A 20,285-nucleotide genomic window follows, 5' to 3' on the forward strand; every position below is an offset into this window, starting at 1 on the left:
ATGGATTTCTATTAATTTTAACCAAATCTTACAAAAATAATTATGAGTTATCAAAACTTTACAAAAATAAATTCTCATACGTACTAATTTATTTATATATATATCAATAGATACAACTTAATTAAATTTACATAATTAATATAGTCAAGTGTTTAAACTCCTAAATTTAATAAATAATTTCTTGTTACTAATCAAAAAAAATGACTATTCCCTTTTAATCAGCTCCATCACTAAAAATATGGCTAAGTTAAACATAACTCATTATTTTTGTTAATTTGTGAAGATCTAGTGAGATTTATAGTTTTGGTTCTCTAAGGCATAACATTAATTTCAACAAAAGTTTATTGAAAGGCCAAATTATTTTATAGTGGTTAGCTAAGTTACAGGAAGAAACATTTTGGACTAAAATAATACAAACAAAACAAAGGAATAAAAGAACTAGTTTGTTTTTGGAATATTAAACAAAGTAGTTAAAAAGAGTAGAGAGAACTAAGAGTTTACCTTAGTTTTTTTGTTCTGCTATATGGTATGTGCAGGTTTTGTGATTTAATAAGGAGTACCAATTGCCTATTTATAAGTAAATAAGTGTAGTCTATTATGGTGAACAAAGCAACACGTCCTTAGTTTAATCACTGTAAGAGATATACTCAAGTAACCTTCATGTATCTGCCACGCCAATGGATAAGCTAATGCTAGTAATTCTTATCAGTAAACTGTATATTCTTATCCAATTCTGTTTTTAAAAAAAATCATAAATAATATAATTAATCATATAATTCTATCATATATATTTTTCTGGTTTCAAAAATATATTTATTTATTTATTTCAGTAATAAAATTTATACAGTCGAGTAAATCGCTGTCCGAAATCCGGTAGAATTTTAAGCTGAAATTTTTATCATAGCTTGTTATGATATTATAGTACTAATATATAACATTATTTTTCCTAAATTCACTCTCTAAAAAGAATTTAATTAACAGTTAATTCAGAGTAAAATACCGCAAAAACACACTAAATAATGCATAAAAAATAGGGTGTCACAATGTCTGTCTATTTATCTCTCCTTTTTACTCTTCTCACTACTAATTGCTCATCTCACCACGCAGCCCAATCTTTAATATTTTTATTTTATTTCTCATATCTTATTTTATTTAATAATAAAATAAGTCACACCAACATAACAACTTCACAACATCAATATACTTCACGTCATTCTAGAAAATCACATAATTTATCTATAAATCATGCAAACTATTTAAATTCTTAAATCATATAAATATATATATAAATAAATATATAAATCCTCATTAAATTAAGTAAATAATTAAGACGGGCGTTACACAACCCACGACGATGAGGGCTTATGCCCTAGATTGGTACCACATGCATTTGCATTACATGATGATTCGAGATGGTTTAAGACGTTAAGAGTTGCATAGTCGAGTTTAGATGCATTGTCGAGTCAAGATGTTAAGTTGTGATGTTTTAACGAATTGACTATAGATGAATGATTATGAAGATGTTTATGATGAATGATTATGAAGTTGTTTATGATGAATGATTATGAAGTTGTTTATGATGAATGATTATGAAGTGGTTTATGATGATGATGTTATGTTGATGCTATATGATTTATGATATGATGCTATTTGATTTATGATTTGATGTCTATGTCTATTAGATGATGATATGTGACGATGTTATGATTATTAATTGATGATATGTGACTATGTTCGCCGACGTCTTAGTCAATGCGTAGGAAGCCGTAACAGTTTTATCTAGGGGTCGTGCCATTGGATTCTCATAAAACTAAAGAGAATGTAACTGTGACGGTTCGATTTTGGTCTTTCAAGTAAGTGATTGTGAATTTTGTGATTGTATTTTGTGTCATGTACCAACGCTTCAACCAGATTTTGTTTGCTACATCTGCATTTCTGAATATGCTTTGGATTTTGCCTTTTGTGCCATGAAATTTCTCTACATTTTCATCTATTTTGAAAATTTATTGACATTTAATTATATTTGAACATTTGTTGTGTGTGCAGGTTGGTTTCCCTCTTCTTAATCTTGGGTCACACAACACATCCATGAGTACATTTGTGTGGCCCAGATTTAATGTCACGGTGACATTATGTCACCCAAGTATTTTCCCTTAATCTTGGTGTGGAAGATTTCACCAATCACATATTTGAGAGTTCCTCCTTCAAGGTTTAGTTTTTCTACTCCTCATTTCTTCACCCATGTGTTGTACTATGTTTTCTCAGCTAGGTTACATTTGCTTTTATTACTATCCTCTTTGATTTCAATCTCCCAACTGCAGTTCCTTTAAAGAATATTCATTATTGTATGTTACAAAATTCACTACACCGAATTTGTAGAGCCATTTTTCTAGTGTTGAATCAATTTGTTTGGCTTTGAAGTTTTAGCTGTTTGACATATGATTGCCACCTTCAATTGGGCTTCACCTTATATATCAATTAAAGAAAAAATTGGTGGAGGTTTTGCTATGACATGTGATTTATGCCATTTTCTACTGGTGTGAAATGAAGTAATACTTATAGTTCCAAAAATAATTTACCTGCGCATCTTTTAGTCATTTATATAAGGGTTAATAGTGTTTTTCATCCCTGTAATATAAACCATTTCTGGTTTTCGCCCCTATAAAATTTTCGGTTTAGATTTCGTCCTCGTAAAAAAAAAATCCGGAAAACACCCTTCCTCCATATGACTGTATATATTTGCTGACGTGGTACATTGTGTGGCATGCTGACTGTGCATATATGCTTATGTGGCGTGCTGACTGTATAGTTAATTTTAATTTTAATTTTTTTAAGGGTACACGTGGCATTTGTGCCTATTTTTTTTTTTTTAAAAAAAGTATAAAATAAATTCATTTACATTAATTTAGAAATAAAAATAATTTAAAAACTTTGAAAATATAAAAAATAAGGAAATTTTTTATTTACGGAACCGTTATTTTAAAAACAGTTCATTAACTGAACCGAACGGTTAACCGAACCGAACCAAACTCAATTAACTGAACCGAACCCTTACTATGAAATTGAAAAATAAATTCTTTTTCTTGCTCTCTTTGTTAGTTATGAGGCTAAGTTAATGGTTAAATTTTTCAAAGAAATAGTACCCTATCAACTTCTTATCATTTAATAAATAAATTCAAACCATATTTCATTTCTCTGTCAAATTATAGTGCTGATTATTTAATTGTATGAAGGATTTATAGTGCTTATAACTTATATACAGAATTGCTGCAAATAGCCAACTGCCAAAAACAGAAATTATAACTTAACCGTAACAGTGATAGCTAACATCTAAATAACAGTTGAAAAACAGAAATTATAACTTAACTGTAACAGTGACAGCTAACATCTAACTAACAGTTGAAAAGTAACACATTTATATACTGTATCAAATAATATGTTTGAGGCAATAAGCTGCTACTCATTACACCCCCATGATAATCTATGTTAAGAATGTCAGCAAAATGATGGGAGCATCTCATTGGATGGCTAATCTTAAATTTTAGGCCGGTCTAGCCAAAAACTATCAATAAGCATTGTCTTCAAAACAAGTCCATTTTGCAAAACATAGCCAGTAAATTCCAGCTCATTTGAATTTCCTAGATATCCTCCTTGAAGGTCAATATGAATCAAATGGGATACGAGACACTGAGGAACACTTTTCGGATAATGGTTAAATTTTCGCAAAAGGATAAAAAAATACATTTCGATTCAAAATTTTGATTTTGGTTCGGTTTGGTTTGGTTAATAGACAAGCAAACGGTTAACTGAACCATAACTTTGGTTCAGTTCGGTTAGTTCCAAACCTTATACGGTTCGGTTCGGTTATTCCGAACCATTTCAACACTTCGGTTCGGTTAATATGGTTAACCGAACCATGCCCACCCCTAGCCGTCATCTCCTAAATTCACATTTTGGTATCTTTTATGATTGTTGTTTTAAGCTGTGATATAGAATATTATTTTTGCTCTTTTCTTCATCTCAAAACTTAATGATGATAAGTTTATGTTACTTTATTGAAGTTATGATGGGTTACATGGAGTTGTTGGAGCTTATGCAAAGCGTATTTTTGTGGATGAGCTTGGAGCACAAGAAAGCTCTTTGCTGAACTGTGTACCAAAGGTTTTATTCTCTTTTGAATTATTCCAATAATAAGCTTTAAGTAGTCTGACTCTGACTTATATAGCAATGACTACTTTTTGATTTGTGGATGATTTCTTGGAGAGGGACACCCCCCAATTTGACATATGCAAAAGAATTGGTTGCTCATATGGGGTTGGGAAAATCAGAATCAGAAGGTGAGCCCCCAAAGTTTGGTGCTGCTGCTGATGGTGATGCAGATCGCAACATGATACTTGGTAAAAGTTAATGGAGCCCTTAACTTGTGATAAGTTTAAATCTTTTCTACTTTTTGTTTTTGATTTATCTCAAAACTTAATGATGATAAGTTTAAATCACTTTATTTCACCGGCTTCGTCTTTCTTTTTCCTTTCTCTAATACCTTGAGGCAAAAAAACTGCAGGGAATGTATATGGGTGGTGGATTGGATTCTAATAATGTGTTTTGTTGGACATGTGAATCCAGGTTGGATTGTGATGATGCTACTATTGTTTGTATATTTATTTGTATTGCATTTAATTTTTCCAATTAATTCTTGCATTGCATTCTAAGAACACCCTTATCTGTAGGGATTGCAGCCTTTGAGATGGAGTATGGACATTGGGTTGACAAGCAAAACCGGCAAATCTCAGAAATGAGAAATGCTTTAAACGCGCATACTAGTGACAGAGCTGAGGATGCTGGTTGATGGTATGATGAACCACTATGCTGAAATCTATCGCATGAAATCCGCGGCTGCAAAAACAGATGTTTTTTATGTGATGTCTGGCATCTTGAAAACAGCTGCTGAAAGATTTTTCTTGTGGATCGGTGGATTCCGCCCTTCTGAGCTTCTCAAGGTGATTGTTCATATTTAAATAATATAAGTTGAAAATGTTATCGATAGAAGGTGAAATCAAAATTTCATCACTGCCTTAATGCGAGAAAGAATGGGAGGAATTTAGAACTGCATTCATTTATTACAACTTTAATTCCATATTGAATTATGGCATGACAAATTTGTAATGTAGTATGGTGGAAGTCTATTATTTGATTTAATTGCATATTCTTGGTCCAATGATTGAACCATTGACAGCAACAACGATTGGATATCGATAACCTTGGACAATCATGTCAACAAGCAGAAGATGCCCTTTCACAAGGCATGGAGAAACTACGGCAAACACTCAATGATAGCGTAGCAGCTGGACAATTCATTGAAGGAACTTATATTCCACGGATGGCTACCGCAATGGAGAAGTTAGAAGCTCTTGTGAGCTTTGTGAACCAGGTATTGTACCTAGTGGCTACTGCTCTACCGAAATATAATTGCCTAACAGCTACTGCTCTAGCGTGCTTCAGTGTGTTGTTGCTGCAAAAATATTGTATTGTTTACTCTTTTTTCACTTTCTGCCATTGTCTCTCACATTGCCATGGTTATGAATAGAAATCTCATCATCAATTGTCTGAAAATCAATTTGTTTCATCCTCATATGTTATATTATTACCAGTAGTTCAAAAATAAATCAATTATCAATTTGGCGAATCATTCTAACTGCATCCGGAGGTGCTTTTAGGTATGTAAAATAAACTTGAGTGGCAGCACTTTTCCTGTTTTCCATGTTCAGTTGCTTCTTTTTATGTTGGATACATTTATCTTTTCTGAAATGAAAAGGAACCAAAAGGGAATGTATGGAACTCTAAACTTTCTCTTATGTATGTCTGAATTTTACTTGCTGTCAATTTTTCATATCATGATGGAAACCCATTTATCATTGAAAACCTTGAATTTCCCTTTCTTAGTTTTGTTGTAGACCCTATATGATCTGCATGACTGTAAGTATGCTTCGCTTCATGATTAATAGGGACTAGCCTGTTGAGAAACTGAAAGATGTTAAAGTTGCTGATGCATTAAAACATCCCAACTGGAGTATGGGGAAAAAGATAACTGTGGACTATGCTACACTTTTTAACAAGGTTTCTATCTTTCTTATAATATATGTACGATTATGTGATTTAAATTTCATGAGTTTATAGCAAATTTGTTCTACTTCTTTTGTAGGGTCTAGAAGTGATTGAAGCACATTACTTATTTGGAGCTGATTATGATGATATTGACATTGTCATTCATCCACAATCAAGCATACATTCAATGATTGAAACACAGGTTTAGACCTTATATACTATGTTGTGTTGACCTAATACGTAATTATTTTTTCCTTTCTAGGATTCTTCTGTTCTTGCACAATTGGGGTGGCCTGATATGCGTTTGCTAATCCTTTATACATTATCATGGCCTCACAGAACCTGAATCTTTAGTTAAATCATGAATATTGCCATTCCTATAGTTAGTTCTTAATTCAAAATACAGCGAAAGTAATCATTTCACTGACCCAAAGCTATGGTCTATTATGGTTAGAATGACAAGTTTCCTCTTCATAACATCAAGGTATATCTTGAAATGAATTATTTCGTTTTGTTCTAGAATTTTCTTGGAATTTTATTTTGCCTTTTTACTGTTTGAATTCCCTCTTGCAGTCAAATTAAGTCATTCATGTTTACATATCTTTGATTTTCATCTCTTCTTCAGCATGTATTGAATTGACAGTTAACAACAATTTATAATGTAGGGTTTCTATTTGCCTTAATTTTACCACAATTTATTAGATATGAATGCCAAGGTTCTAATTACACCAATTTGTTTGACACAAAAGAACTCTTCATATAATTAAGATTAATACGTGTCTTATATATCTGAATTCTAATATATGTGTTCTGACCTCAGAATTAGTTTTGAGGAATTATCTATTGCATTGGCTTCTACAATTGGAAAATTGGATTCAATGTTGAAGCTAGAAGATATAGAACTGAAGACCATGTTGGATTCCCTAAAGGTACCTGTCTTATCACAACCTTTTGAACCTGGAATAACTATATTTCGTTATTATTATTTGAACTGATCATTGTGGCGTATTTCTATGCACACTGAAATGAATACCTCATTTCTTCAAGAGCTACTAAATGGAATTTCTATCAGCTCAACTTATCCGACTGGGAAGCCCTCAGAGATACTTGCCTGATTCTACCGGAAAATACTGCAAGTCTATCACAAATTAAATCAAAGAAGGGTAGGACACATCTACATTACTAAATCTATATTTCATCAAATACTTCTTCCAAATTTAATATTATTGATCATGGTTTTTTTTTATATTTTCAGGTAAATTAAATTCAGTTCTGACTAAGATGAACATGTTTGGAAAAAAAAGTTGATGGTTTTGCACATGGCGTCCGAGAGCATGGTATGTAATCTTGGAAGACTTATTTTCAATTTTTCAATTTTGCTTAGTTTCAAGGCATGAAACAAGCACTTTGTGATAGTACTTTATGAAAATCCAAATATTATGCCATTGCTTCCAAAATAGGTATAATGCATATTTTGGCATGATTGGAAAATATAGTGAAGTTGTAACTGATCGCTTGAAACTGTTATTTTACCCTGCAGTGAGACTTGGACCAAAGATAATAGATACAGTAAAAGGGTAATTGAGGCTGGGAGCCAGAATTCTTCAGGTTGGAGGAGTAAATAAAGTTTTTATGGAACTTTTTAGTGTTTAAGAAGGAGAAAAGCTGTTGACAGCATCACAGTGTTACTTATCAACATCAGGTCCTATTGCTGGCATGCTTTTCATTTCCACTCACAAAGGAGAATTGAGTAAAATCTGCTATAAGGAGATTTTTTTGCTTAAATGTCCATGTTAACACTCTATTTCTCCACACTTACTTTGTTTACTATTTCGACCTGCATGTATCGTTACCGTTAATTTTTTTTAACTATTTTAGGTCTCTATTCCACACGAAAAGATTCAGCATGTCAACCAAAGTCAAAATGTGAAGAAAGCTTCAGAAAAGCACGTAGAAATAGCCACTCTAGAAGTGAAATACAATTGTTAACCCTTTCTGCTTCATCAATTATTCCTTGAGTTCACTATTCCATCAATTGTTAGCATCATTTGGAGGGAAAAAAAATGCTTAATAAATATGATGATAGGGCTATTTTCATGAATCTGTAATTCATTTTTGTTAAGTGTATCAGAATTAAAATATGTGGCAAAGTGGAAGTACTCGTATTGATTTAATAATGAACAATACTTTGTATGTTGCTGATACGATTAGACGTCATTGTCCATTTGAATAGTATTTTTCAGTCATTTGTGGGTTGAAATTGATGTATCAGTACTGAAAAATTTGTCTAGGTAGTGTGTATTTTGGTGAGGGTTTGTAGAGGACTCTTTTATAGGTGTGGTTGGTTTTCTTACATGTACCTAAGTTTCAGACTCGTTTAATATAACATAGGTGTGGTTGGTTTTCTTACATGTACCTAAGTTTCAGACTCGTTTAATATAACAATTGAAAAATTCCATCCTACAGCTTTCATATTAGTGTTATTCTTTTTGAATTGCCTTTTCTTCTATCTAGGTATGATGCGCCATCAACAAGAAATTTGTATTTAAACAAAGACAGTCGTAATCGAAAAGATGTGTTCTCCTTTCTTTTACAAACCTTGTATGCATCAGAATTAACTACAACATTCCCCACAACATTTTGATCATCACTGTAGTATATTTGGAGTATACACTCAAGGAAAATTGTGACTGTGTTCGGGCCTGTAATTTGGAATTTTCAACACCTGAATGATCTTCGCACGATATATTGGGCAAATTTTGTCTTCAACTAAAAGACATTAATTAATGTTAGAACTTTTCTCCCTAACAGCCAACAAGCCTAAGAGTATGGTACTCCCTCCATTTCAAAATACATGTGATTATTTCACTAGGAACATTGTCAACGTTGACAGCAAATGCTGATGCAAATTCCAAAATCGATTTGATCAAAAGAGAGTGACACTTATTTTACTTTGGGTGCATGGAGTATATAAGTTGTATGACAGTTGTTGCCTGTTGGTGTAGACACTTATATACATACACCCTCCGGTCACTATTATAAGCAAAAATCAACATTCTAGGTTCATTCATTAAATGATGTACGTGGTCTATAATAAAGACTACATACATCATTTAATGAATGAACCTAAAATGTTGTTTTTTGCTTATAATAGTGACCGGAGGGTGTACAAAACAATGAATATTTATGATCATTGGAGGCTTATGATAACACATCCAATGAGATTGAAGTCAATGATCATATCTTATTTTATTAGAGCGCCTTGTATGACTCACCTAACGGGCGAAATACACTTTACACCCTAATTCCTAAGGACCACAATGTTGACTTGATTCTACTTAATTAATTGACTATTCTCAAAAATAAAAATAAAAACTAATGAAAAAAAAAAAACTCAGATCATGGTTTAACTCTTTAACACTAAAAAACACTTAAAAAGTAAAAAAAAAAAAAGACATTGTTAGATAAAATTCTGCATAATGCAGAATATGATTTCAGCATCCAACACAATAAAAAACAAAAGTCATAAGTCATACAAACTCATACATAGTTAGATAATAAAACAAAAGCACAAATGCTGAATCATGAAAGTGATCACACTAATCTCTAACAGACCATGCAGCCTCACAATAGGGTCTGGATGATGACCATAGCATAAAAAATACAATCCCACACATGAACATAGAAGCAATCCAGAAATGATCCAACACACCGTAACCAATGACATGCACACCATAGCATAACATAAGGCAAGCTGATATGTAACCAAAGAAAGCTGTCAACATCATCCTTCGTATGTAGGTGCGAGAATGGTGAAGCTTGACAGATGTTTTGACACTAATCCCAATCTGGGCAGAAGCCAAAACAATCACAGCGGCCGCAAAGATGAGGCCAAACGCAAACTGATACTCAAATAGGCCGAACTTCAGCAGAAATGCACCTGAGGCTGCCAAAGCGGCGAAAACAAGAAGTCCCAATAGTTGACACGTCATGAAAAAGTCATCCATAATGGTAACAATATCTCCCGGATATTGTAGAGCCATACTGAGAGAGAGAGAGAGAGAAAAGGATTTCTATTAGCAGATCGCCTCTAAGCATATAACACTGATGGAAAAGACCATCAAATCATGTTACAGAAGACAAATAAGACCATTAAATCATGTTACAGAAGACAAATAAGAGTAGAATAATATCAATTAAGTGCTTGTTTGGCTCCACGTTTGGGAGCCTCAAACGCGCGTTTGCTTTTTCAAACGTGGTTTCACCATACTTTTTGCTGTTTGGATAACTTCATAAGCGATTCAACAAAACGTGAAAACAGTCCCAAACCCACGTTTATGTGAAGCCACAATTCGGAGCTTTTGCGGCGAGTAAACGCGGTTTTGGAATTAATTTGTGGTGACAATTTCGTTTTCCCTAATTACCCATGATTTCTTTTTCTTTTTCCCACAGAGTTATAAATCGTATCCTCCAATCCAACAACACAGGCAGTGATGATTTTGGTTTCACTGATCAATTTTGGTTTCACGGCGCTGCTTCAAGCATTGCACAGCTGCAACCTACAACACTCTCTCTCTTTCTCTAGGTTAGAGAAGAGGTTGAAATTGGGCTTCAAAAGCCCATTACTTTCTTATTTTTACAAAAGCCTGTTAGTATTTTGATTAAGGGGAATTAGTCAATTTAGTCCCTGAATGGGAGATGATTCGTCACTTTAGTCCCTGAATGAAGAGAAATTGCAAAACAGTCCCTGCATGGTCAATTTCAGGGACTAAAGTGACTAACGGAGTCTACATCCAGGGACTAAATTGACTAACGAAGTCTGCATTCAGGGACTAAATTGACTAACAAAGTCTACATTCAGGGACTATTTTGCAATTTATCAGCATTCAGGGACTAAAGTGACGAATCTCTTCCGATTCACGGACTAAAGTGACTAATTCCCCTTTGATTAATCCTTTAAAGTTTAAATAAAACGTTTGACATAATTTGTTAATTAATATGGGTAAAAAAAATAAATATAATATATCTTACGAAAATTATACTATTTATATTTATACAAAATGTTTTTATGGAATATACTTTTTATTTAAATTAATAATGCAACAAAATTTGAATAACTATATGTATTTGCTAAAAAAAAAAAAAATAACTATATATATAAAATAGAAATGAAATCTAATCTTCAATAAATATTAATACCCATTTTGGTAATTATGCATTCAAAATCAATTTTGATCCAAGCTATCCAAACAACATAAATTTATAAGAATCACTTTTGACTTAATGTATTCAAACATAATCAATTCTCATTCAACTCACTTCTAACCAAATCAATTCTATCAAAATCAATTCTCTCCACCGCTCTACCAAACACGCACTAAATATAATCTTAAAACAACATCATGAAATAATCAAATACAAACAATAATTCATATTACAACATATCATAAGAAAAACATGACTCTATTTGAAGGATTAACAAACAAACACAACAAAAACTCAAAATAACAATAAAAATGAAGACCCTTTTAACCAAATTAACGAACAACAATAAAAAAATTCAAACTTGAAACAAAATCAAAACATGCAAATTAAACAAAGAACCGAAAAAAATCATTAAAAAGCATCATTTAAATCGTATAATTGAACAACAAAGAAACATAGATCGAATCAAAGAGACAAGGAACAAAGGATGATACCTCAGCTGAAACGAAATGAAAGGTTGTTACTGTTCGGATCCTCAACTGCAGAGAGAGACTGAGTGATAAAGGAACAAGTGAAGTGTGAGAGAATGAAGAAATTAGGGTTGTGAGAATTTTATTGTGACCAAGATATTTTCATATTCTGAAACTACCCTTCTTGGATTTGTTTTAGGTTTGCTAAATTGATTACATGGGTTGGGATTTGAAATAATGACCAAGTTATTCTTCTACTAGTAGGACATTTCATTTGTTCATCGGTCAATGTCTTTTAATTCTGAGGGAATTTATTGCGGTCACTGACATTAGATAAATATACTGTTTCGTTTTTTGGGAAGATGAATATAGTGTCTTCTAAACCGATGGGTTTTTGGGGAAGATGAATATAGTGTCTTCTAAACCGATGGACATGATTGTATTAATGGCGGGCAATGGACAAATTTCCCATCTTAGATCAATTTTGTCTTATATTACTTGTACAACCAATTTTGCTATATTCCAATTCATAAACATGATCGATATTGTTTTCCTTATTCCTTTACAACTAGACTCTAACCCGTGCGATGCACGGGTTTTGTAGAATTTTGTATATAAATATCATATTGATTATACATTCAATAATATGCTATAAAATAACTGCAAAAAGCAACAAAAAAATGCAAAAATTATACCAATTTAAGCTATATTAACTTTATTTTCTTATCAAATAATATTACCAGGTTGTGTTCCTGAATTTGTTCTTTCTCAACATATGAATCAGTCAAATTATCAACAATTTTAAAAATGCAAATTTAATATCATTGCATGTAGTAAGCATACATCAAGAAACGGATCTTAACCGCAATGATTGTTAAATCTATAAAAATGAGAAGAAAAAGGAAAATAATAATAATAATAATAATAATAATAATAATAATAATAATAATAATAATAATAATAATAATAATAATAATAATAATAAAGAACGATCATCAATAAAAGAACTGTTAATAATGAAATGAAATTGCTATCAGAAAAGGAACTTTTAGGGTAATTGTGGCTTTAAAAAAAATGTTTTAGTACGGTATATTAATTTTAGGAGCAATAATATTTCAATCAAAATGGAGGTGGCTTAGTGGTGAAACTTGTATAGTGCAGTCATATGGTACCCGGTTCAAATCCTTGGAAAACCTTTTTTTTGGAAAACCTTTTTTTCATTAAAATTATTCAGACCCACCAAAAAGGGCGGGATTAGGGTTAGGTCAAACTGTCTAACATTTATATATATTAAGATTGATTTTTTTTTACCCTCACGTGCCCGTCTTTCTGCTCTTTTTATTGCGTAAACATTTGAAAATTTTGAACGGTGTTTTTTTAATAAAACTAGTGTAGTGAGATTACTCTAAACGACTTAATGATCACTTTTATATTTTGACATATATAACACTTTTATATTCGAGTTGCTCGAATGCCGGTTCATGATCGAAAGGAAATCTTAAAATTTTTGAAGAAGCATGATAGAACAAGAAATGTCCGAAAAGGTAAACAAGTAACAAGGTCAGCTGGAAATTCTAACTCTGATTCTTCAAAGAACTCATCTTCCTCGGTTAACAATAATTGGGAGAATTGGGTTTTGTTACAAGGTAAATCGAAGGTATTGGAAAGACAGTTGGGGTGAGTTTTAATTGTGACACTTCAAATAGCTTTAATTTGTTGACGAGGGAGGGTAGGAAGGGATGGAGGCTGTAGGTGGAGGTGGGGTGAGTAACGAGGGAGTAATGGCAAGAGAGGGAGACGGGTTGGGTTGTTGATTGGTCTCGGGTGGCTGGTGGTAGGGGGTCGTGGTTACAATGAAGGTAATGTCTTATAATGTGAGGGGTTTAGGCGGTGGTGAGAAGAGGGTGGAGGTTCGGAAATTGGTTTCAGAAAAGCATCCTTTTGTTTTATGCATTCAAGAGACAAAATTGGGTGTGGTTGACGACTTGATGATTAAATCTCTTTGGGGCGACGTTGCGTGTGGGTATTCCTATCAACCGTCGATGGGAGCATTTGGGGGGCTGGTGACTGTGTGGGATACCTCTTGTGTTACTGTTTGGTCCACCATGAGTTACAACCATGTGTTAGTGATAAAAGACACGGTTATTAAGACTGCAGAGGATTTTTTTTATTTTTAATGTGTATGTGCCGTGTGATTCAGAGGCCAATAGGGCTTTGTGGGATAAGATGTCGCCAATGGTAGCTAATAATACTGATGTGTGTTTATGTGTTTGTGGGGATTTCAATTGTGTTCGGGTCCCGGAGGAAAGAAAGGGTCGGTGGACTGTTTTTCGGCAGGCAGATGCAAACTTGTTTAATAATTTCATCGACGACAATTTTTTGATTGATTTACCTATTTGTGGTCGTATGTTTACCTGGTATCAAGGCGATGGAGTGTCTATGAGTCGACTGGATTGTTTCTTGTTGTCTGCAAAGTGGTGTGAATTTTGGCCTAATACTATTCAGGTTGCTCATCAACGCGTTCTCTCTGATCATGTTCCTTTAACATTACATGTTGATGAAGCAAATTGGGGACCGCGTCCGTTACGTATGCTTAAGTGTTGGGCTGAATTTCCAGGTTATGAGGATTTTGTCAGAAATACATGGGGTTCCTTTCATCTTCAGGGCTGGGGCGGCTTTGTGTTAAGAAAGAAGCTGAAATTGATGAAAGCGAGTCTTAAGGAGTGGCACCATTAACACTCTCAAAATTTAAATGGTAAGATTACGACAATTAAAAATCGAATTTCATTTTTGGATTCGAAGGGAGAGTCGTCAGTGTTATTTGATGATGAGATGGCGGAGCTTCATGACTTATCTTTTAATTTGCATTCTCTAGCTTGGGCTCAGAATAGTATTAGTTGGCAAAAAGCAAGATTGCAGTGGTTACAGTAAGGTGATGCTAATTCGAAATTTTTCCATCAAGTGATGTCTAACCGTCGTCGTCAAAATGCAATTAATATGGTGTCGGTTGGTGGTGTAAATATTGAAGGGGTACAAAATATTCGGCGGCAATTTTTGATCATTTTTCCGCTCACTTTAAAGCAGTTCGGCAGGGGCGGCCTGGTATTGAGGGCCTTCATGTTCGCAAATTATCTTTTGTTGAAGCCGGTAATTTAACTAGACCGTTCTCTTTAGAGGAAGTAAAACAGGCAATTTGGGATTGTGACTTTTTTAAAAGTCCGGGACCGGATGGTATAAGCTTTGACTTCATCAGAAAATTTTGGGATATTTTTAAGGAAGATTTTATGACTTTTTTAACGGAATTCCACCGCAACGGTAAATTGACAAAGGGGGTAAATTCTACTTTCATAGCTTTGATTCCTAAGGTGCACAACCCTCAAGGCCTTAATGATTTTCGTCCTATATCTTTGGTGGGGTGCATGTACAAGGCGTTAGCGAAGGTCCTAGCTAACCGACTGCGGTTAGTTATTGGCAATGTTGTGTCAGATTCTCAATCAGCGTTTGTCAAAGGAAAGCAGATTTTAGATGGTGTTTTGATAGCTAATGAGGTGGTCGATGAGGCTAAGCGCAAGCATAAGGAGTTGCTTATGTTCAAAGTTGATTTCGAATAGGCTTATGACTCGGTTGATTTAAAATACCTAGATGCAGTGATGGTGAAAATGAATTTCCTGACTTTGTGGCGGGAGTGGATATCTTAGTGTGTGGGAACTGCTACGGCGTCGGTTCTTGTCAATGGGTGTCCGACAGAAGAGTTCCAAATAGAGCGGGGACTTCGCCAGGGGGACCCTCTCTCGCCTTTCTTATTCTTATTGGCTGCTAAAGGTTTCAATGTGTTGATGAACGCTGTGGTGGATGCAAATTTGTTCCACGGTTTTGGTGTAGGAAATGGTAATGATGTCCGGTTAACTCACCTTCAGTTTGCGGACGACACTCTCATTTTTGGTGAAAAAAGCTGGTTGAATGTGCGTTCGATGAGGGTTGTTTTGCTTTTGTTTGAGGAGGTGTCAGGTTTAAAAGTAAATTTCCATAAAAGTATGCTAACGAATGTGAACATACCTGATTCTTGGTTAACGGAGGCGGCGATGGTTATGAATTATCGCCGAGGGGTTATCCCTTTTGTTTACTTGGGACTTCCCATTGGTGGCGACTCGAGAAAATTGAGTTTTTGGAAACCGGTTGTGGATCGTATCGAGGCTCTTTTGGCGTCGTGGAATAATAAATTTCTATCTTTTGGTGGCCGGCTGGTGCTTCTGAAATCTGTACTATCCTCTCTTCCGGTTTACTTTCTTTCCTTTTTCAAAGCCCCTGCAGGTATAATTTCTTCTATTGAATCTATTTTTAAAAGATTTTTTGGGGGGGTTGTAAGGTTAATAGGAAAATAGCTTAGATTAAATGGGATTCAATTTGTTTACCAAAGGAGGACGGAGGGATGAGGGTTAGGAGGATAAGTGCATTTAATATTTCTTTGTTGGGTAAGTGGTGTTGGAGATTGTTGAAGGAGAAGGGTGGGTTGTGGTATCGTGTGTTGAAAGCCCACTATGGTGAGGTTGGAGGGTGGATTAGGGAGGGAGGTAAAGACTCGTCGGTGTGGTGGACGATGATGTGTCGTATCCGTGAAAGGGTTGGGGAGGGAGCGGGGCCTTGGTTTGATGATAATATTAGGAGGGTGGTAGGACATGGGCGGGATACTTTGTTTTGGTATGATAAGTGGATTGGAGATATTCCGTTGAGATTAAAGTTTCCTCGCCTTTTTGATTTGGCGATGGAAAAGGAGTGTACGGTGGGAGGGATGGATGGTCGTGGTTGGGGAATCGATGGAGGGGTGTGGGAGTGGAGACGTCGGTTGTTTGCGTGGGAGGAGGATTCAGTAAGGGAATGTTCTTTGCTGCTTCATAACATTGTTTTGCAGGATACAGTTTAGGACACTTGGCGGTGGATGTCAGACCCGATCCATGGCTACACTGTGCGAGGCGCTTACCACTTTATTACTACCAGGGGCGACATGGTGGACAGGTCTCTTATTGATGACGTTTGGCACAAGCATGTCCCTACGAAGGTGTCTCTGTTGGTGTGGCGCATCCTTCGTAACTGTATACCAACTAAAGACAACCTTGTGGTGCGCGGTGTTATCCCTTCAACGGATATGTCGTGTGCGATTGGTTGTGACTCCATTGAATGGGTAACACATCTGTTTCTTCAATGTACTCTTTCGGTTGACCTATGGACTCTTGTTTGGAATTGGTTAGGCATCTCTTTTGTGTATGCTGGTGAGCTTCGACATCATTTTATTCAGTTCACTAGGATGGTGGGAATGCCAATCTATTCTCATTTATACTTCAGGATTATTTGGTTTGTCACTATTTGGTTGCTTTGGAATGAAAGGAACAACCGGGTATTCAAAAATACGGGTTCCTCTTCTTTTGTTCTCATTGAAAAAGTAAAGCTTCAATCTTTCATTTGGCTGAAATCTAAACAAGCTTCTTTTGACTACGCTTACCACGACTGGTGGAAGCACCCCATCCTGTGCATGGGTGTTATTATGTAATTCTTTGTTGTTGTTTGTTTAGTGCTCTTTCTTGATGTGTGCACCATAACTTTGTAAATATTTCTCGGTGTTCCTCCTTTTGCACACCTTGTGCGGGTGGTAACATCGTTGGTTTCGTAATATATTCCATTTTGATTTGTTCAGAAAAAACACTAATATGTAATTCGGTGAATAATAGTTAATATGAAAAAGATTTGAATATTTGTCAAAAAAAAATGAAAAAGATTTGAATAGTTTTTTTTAACAAAAAAAAAATTTGAATAGTTAATTGGATGAGTTTGTTGAGATATTTATGCAAAAATAAAACAAAATAAAAATTTGATTTGGTCTGTTGAGATATATGTGCAAAATAAAATAGAGGGGAAATTGAATTCATAAGATGATGCCACATGTAAATTGTTCTCATAAAAATAACCTTACTTTAATATTTAGTAGATAGTAGATTTTGATTAAAATTAAAAATATAAATGTTTGTTGTTTTCAAGTTATAACAAACCAAACTAACCATGATTATATATTTCAATGACATCAACAATATAAAAAATATATAACTAAATTCTTTTTTTCTAATGACACTAACAACAATCTTTATTATAGAAAAAATTAAGGGTATAATTGAGATAATGAAAAAGTAAGTATAAATATACTCATCTAGTTTGTTACACTTTTTAAATGATAAAGAAAAAAACAAACATATATATATATATATATATATATATATATTCATATCGTGTTTGTTACATTTGTTTTAATATTTAAATTTATTCTTTTCTATTTGTTACATGTTTTAGTTATTTGTATTCAAAATTGGGGATATTTTTGGAAAGGAAAAAGTCAGTTCAAAAATTCTGAAAGAGGTAGCTTTCTTTATATATAATAACTAGCGGAAAGACGGGCCTTATCGTGCCCGTCTGTCCGCTCTTTCTACTGCGCTAACGCATGTGATTATTTTATTATGTTTGTTTGTATAATTTTGAATAAATTTTTTAGATTTTTAAATTTTATAGAAATTATTGATATATTGATTTACAAACAAAATATTGTCAATGCATATAACAAAATTATTTTTGAACTCGACATATTTTAGTTTGCCTGCATATAAAATTAAGGTAAAATAATGATCATTTATTGTTATTCTAATAGTAATTAGTAACATCATAACATAAATGTGTGTGTTGTGTAAAAGAAACAACATAAATAAATGTATAAATGACATGTTATGTAAACGAAACATTGCTATGATTGCGATAAAATAATATCTTTAAAAACTACATTTTTCGTAAAGTCTCCATCTTCTCCTTCTACTTTCCCTTCTTTAATGAGAACTTTAGTTGAATTTTGAGAATCTTCTCTTGATAAAGCTACATATAATTGACCATGGCTAAAAACATGTCGTTGAAGATAGATTCCGACATTGGGAATGGTCTGCCCTTATGACTTATTTATGGTAATAGTAAAACTTAGTCTAACGGAAAACTGTTTTCTATTAAGCACAAAGGGAAATCATGAACTCGCATTTGTTTTCATTTAATTTTGGGCAAGAATGCTCTTTTTCCAGCATTGCTTCCTGTTAGGATTTCCACATCCAACATATTCTTAAATAAACCTTGACATAACAATCGTGTTTCATTACACAGGTTATATCTAGGGTCTATGTTTCGCAACAACATCAAAGGTGCACCCTTAAAATATGTGGTGGGATACTTCCTTGAGCAGTTGAGTTTAGGAATTCCTGTTGATATAAGTCATGAGTATCCCCTTCAACCTCGTTAAATGACAACAAATTATGTTATTCTCCTGAAAACTAATTGATAATTGTGTCATTCAATTTTTGAACATCATCATTTGTAGGTGTAATTATGGCTCTTTTGACCATATATGAATTATGATATTACTCCTCGCCTATGAATCACATAAACTCCTCATATTAGATGTGTCTGAACACGTGTTGTATCCGCATCCACAAATATAATTACCTTAAATTATGTTATTTTCTCAAATTATCAATGTTATTGGCGTGTCAGTATTCGTGTTTTATCTAGTGTCAGTGTTCGTATCCATACTTCTTAGCGGTTATCTCTTTTTATGGCCTCTCAGATGGTGGTTTGAATGTAACCAAAAACAAAAGATTGTGGTTTGAAGCTTTCTAGTGTTTCTGTTTTTAGTTGTTGGTAACATGAGTGTGATTATCGTTTAACAATTTTGAATTGTTTAAATGGTTTTAACACTTTGATTTCAATGTATTTTGTTGGATATTGGATGGGGGCCATGGGAGGTTGAGAAAAACTAAACAAGTTAATTCTGAATTCTGATGCAGAGGGTTGAGAGAGGTTGAGAAAAACTAAACAATGGGGGAACGAACGATTAACTGTGGTAACCCTACTTATTAATATTTAATATAGTGCTAACAAATCTTTTACTAAAATATTTTGAGTCTTACTCTTTTGGCTTAATTGCAGTTTTGGCCCCCTATGTTTCAAGAAGTTGCGATTTTGGCCCCCTAACTAAATAAACTACAAAATCGCCCCCTAAGTATTATTTTTGTGCAGTTTTGGCTCCCATGCCAATTTTGACCAAGTCAAAGCTGACGTGGACGCCACATATTTATTTATTTATTTTTTAATTATTAAAAAATAAAAATATATGTAATTTTTTTATTTTTAATTAAAAATATATAAAAAAAATATTTTTTTTATCTTTTTAATTAAAAAAATATTTATACACGTGGCATTCATGTGTGCATTGACTTTCTCAAAATTGGTCTGGGGCCAAAACTGCAAAAAAGTCAATACTTAAGGGCGGTTTTGTAGTTTATTTAGTTAGGGGCCAAAATCGCAACTTCTTGAAACATAGGGGGCCAAAACTGCAGTTAAGCCTACCCTTTTTTTAGAGGAATTAAAGTCCAATATTTAACATTATTTTTCGCTCACGTTTGTTAATAATCTTTTTTTTAGAGGATTTAA

At 33.8% G+C, this 20,285-nt stretch overlaps 4 protein-coding genes, 1 long non-coding RNA gene and 1 pseudogene across 6 annotated transcripts; 5 read left to right on the forward strand and 1 right to left on the reverse strand.

Annotated features, from left to right (window-relative positions):
• The first annotated feature begins 4,309 nt into the window (after positions 1–4,309).
• LOC146942183 (transcription factor TGA4-like) lies at positions 4,310–6,017 on the forward strand. The gene is made up of 5 exons (XM_085750013.1): positions 4,310–4,397; positions 4,728–4,841; positions 4,942–4,997; positions 5,234–5,428; positions 6,003–6,017. Exons 1-5 carry the CDS (start codon positions 4,310–4,312, stop codon positions 6,015–6,017), a joined length of 468 nt encoding a protein of 155 aa, XP_085606139.1.
• LOC146942184 (1-deoxy-D-xylulose 5-phosphate reductoisomerase-like) lies at positions 5,301–6,572 on the forward strand. Its single transcript, XM_085756136.1, has 4 exons — positions 5,301–5,428; positions 6,003–6,114; positions 6,200–6,304; positions 6,365–6,572. The coding sequence occupies exons 2-4, from the start codon at positions 6,070–6,072 to the stop codon at positions 6,446–6,448; spliced, it is 234 nt and encodes a 77-aa protein (XP_085612262.1). The 5' UTR covers positions 5,301–5,428; positions 6,003–6,069; the 3' UTR covers positions 6,449–6,572.
• A 466-nt stretch (positions 6,573–7,038) lies between these two features.
• On the forward strand, positions 7,039–8,304 carry LOC146942185 (GEM-like protein 4; annotated as a pseudogene). The gene is made up of 3 exons (XR_015032606.1): positions 7,039–7,265; positions 7,358–7,439; positions 7,643–8,304. The product of XR_015032606.1 is annotated as a GEM-like protein 4 (transcript).
• Positions 8,305–9,559: 1,255 nt separating this feature from the next.
• LOC146942186 (uncharacterized) lies at positions 9,560–12,238 on the reverse strand. Its single transcript, XR_015032607.1, has 2 exons — positions 11,802–12,238; positions 9,560–10,146 (listed from the first exon to the last, which is right to left on the reverse strand). It is a non-coding gene; the product is annotated as an uncharacterized LOC146942186 (long non-coding RNA).
• A 1,010-nt stretch (positions 12,239–13,248) lies between these two features.
• On the forward strand, positions 13,249–16,698 carry LOC146942187 (uncharacterized). The gene is made up of 5 exons (XM_085750014.1): positions 13,249–13,423; positions 13,978–14,394; positions 14,862–15,373; positions 15,476–16,036; positions 16,255–16,698. Exons 1-5 carry the CDS (start codon positions 13,249–13,251, stop codon positions 16,696–16,698), a joined length of 2,109 nt encoding a protein of 702 aa, XP_085606140.1.
• An 81-nt stretch (positions 16,699–16,779) lies between these two features.
• LOC146942188 (uncharacterized) lies at positions 16,780–19,095 on the forward strand. The gene is made up of 2 exons (XM_085750015.1): positions 16,780–17,126; positions 18,960–19,095. The coding sequence occupies exons 1-2, from the start codon at positions 16,780–16,782 to the stop codon at positions 19,093–19,095; spliced, it is 483 nt and encodes a 160-aa protein (XP_085606141.1).
• The last annotated feature ends 1,190 nt before the right edge of the window (positions 19,096–20,285 follow it).

Source organism: Medicago sativa, chromosome 3 (assembly GCF_051527215.1).
Source record: "Medicago sativa cultivar Bolivia chromosome 3, Bolivia_mono, whole genome shotgun sequence".
Classification (NCBI taxonomy): Eukaryota; Viridiplantae; Streptophyta; class Magnoliopsida; order Fabales; family Fabaceae; genus Medicago; species Medicago sativa.

Excerpts from the sequence above, each read along its gene's own strand:
- LOC146942183 (XM_085750013.1), top strand. The coding sequence starts at position 4,310 with ATGGGGTTGGGAAAATCAGAATCAGAAGGTGAGCCCCCAAAGTTTGGT. Across the intron at positions 4,398-4,727 it reads AGATCGCAACATGATACTTG|GGATTGCAGCCTTTGAGATG; the intron begins GTAAAAGTTAAT and ends CCTTATCTGTAG. Across the intron at positions 4,998-5,233 it reads GCCCTTCTGAGCTTCTCAAG|CAACAACGATTGGATATCGA; the intron begins GTGATTGTTCAT and ends AACCATTGACAG.
- LOC146942184 (XM_085756136.1), top strand. The coding sequence starts at position 6,070 with ATGGGGAAAAAGATAACTGTGGACTATGCTACACTTTTTAACAAG. Across the intron at positions 6,115-6,199 it reads ATGCTACACTTTTTAACAAG|GGTCTAGAAGTGATTGAAGC; the intron begins GTTTCTATCTTT and ends CTTCTTTTGTAG. Across the intron at positions 6,305-6,364 it reads ATTCAATGATTGAAACACAG|GATTCTTCTGTTCTTGCACA; the intron begins GTTTAGACCTTA and ends TTTCCTTTCTAG.
- LOC146942187 (XM_085750014.1), top strand. The coding sequence starts at position 13,249 with ATGCCGGTTCATGATCGAAAGGAAATCTTAAAATTTTTGAAGAAGCAT. Across the intron at positions 14,395-14,861 it reads GTGTTGGGCTGAATTTCCAG|TTCGGCAGGGGCGGCCTGGT; the intron begins GTTATGAGGATT and ends ACTTTAAAGCAG. Across the intron at positions 16,037-16,254 it reads GGCTGGTGCTTCTGAAATCT|TGGTGTTGGAGATTGTTGAA; the intron begins GTACTATCCTCT and ends TTGTTGGGTAAG.
- LOC146942188 (XM_085750015.1), top strand. The coding sequence starts at position 16,780 with ATGGTGGACAGGTCTCTTATTGATGACGTTTGGCACAAGCATGTCCCT. Across the intron at positions 17,127-18,959 it reads TTATACTTCAGGATTATTTG|GTTATATCTAGGGTCTATGT; the intron begins GTTTGTCACTAT and ends TTCATTACACAG.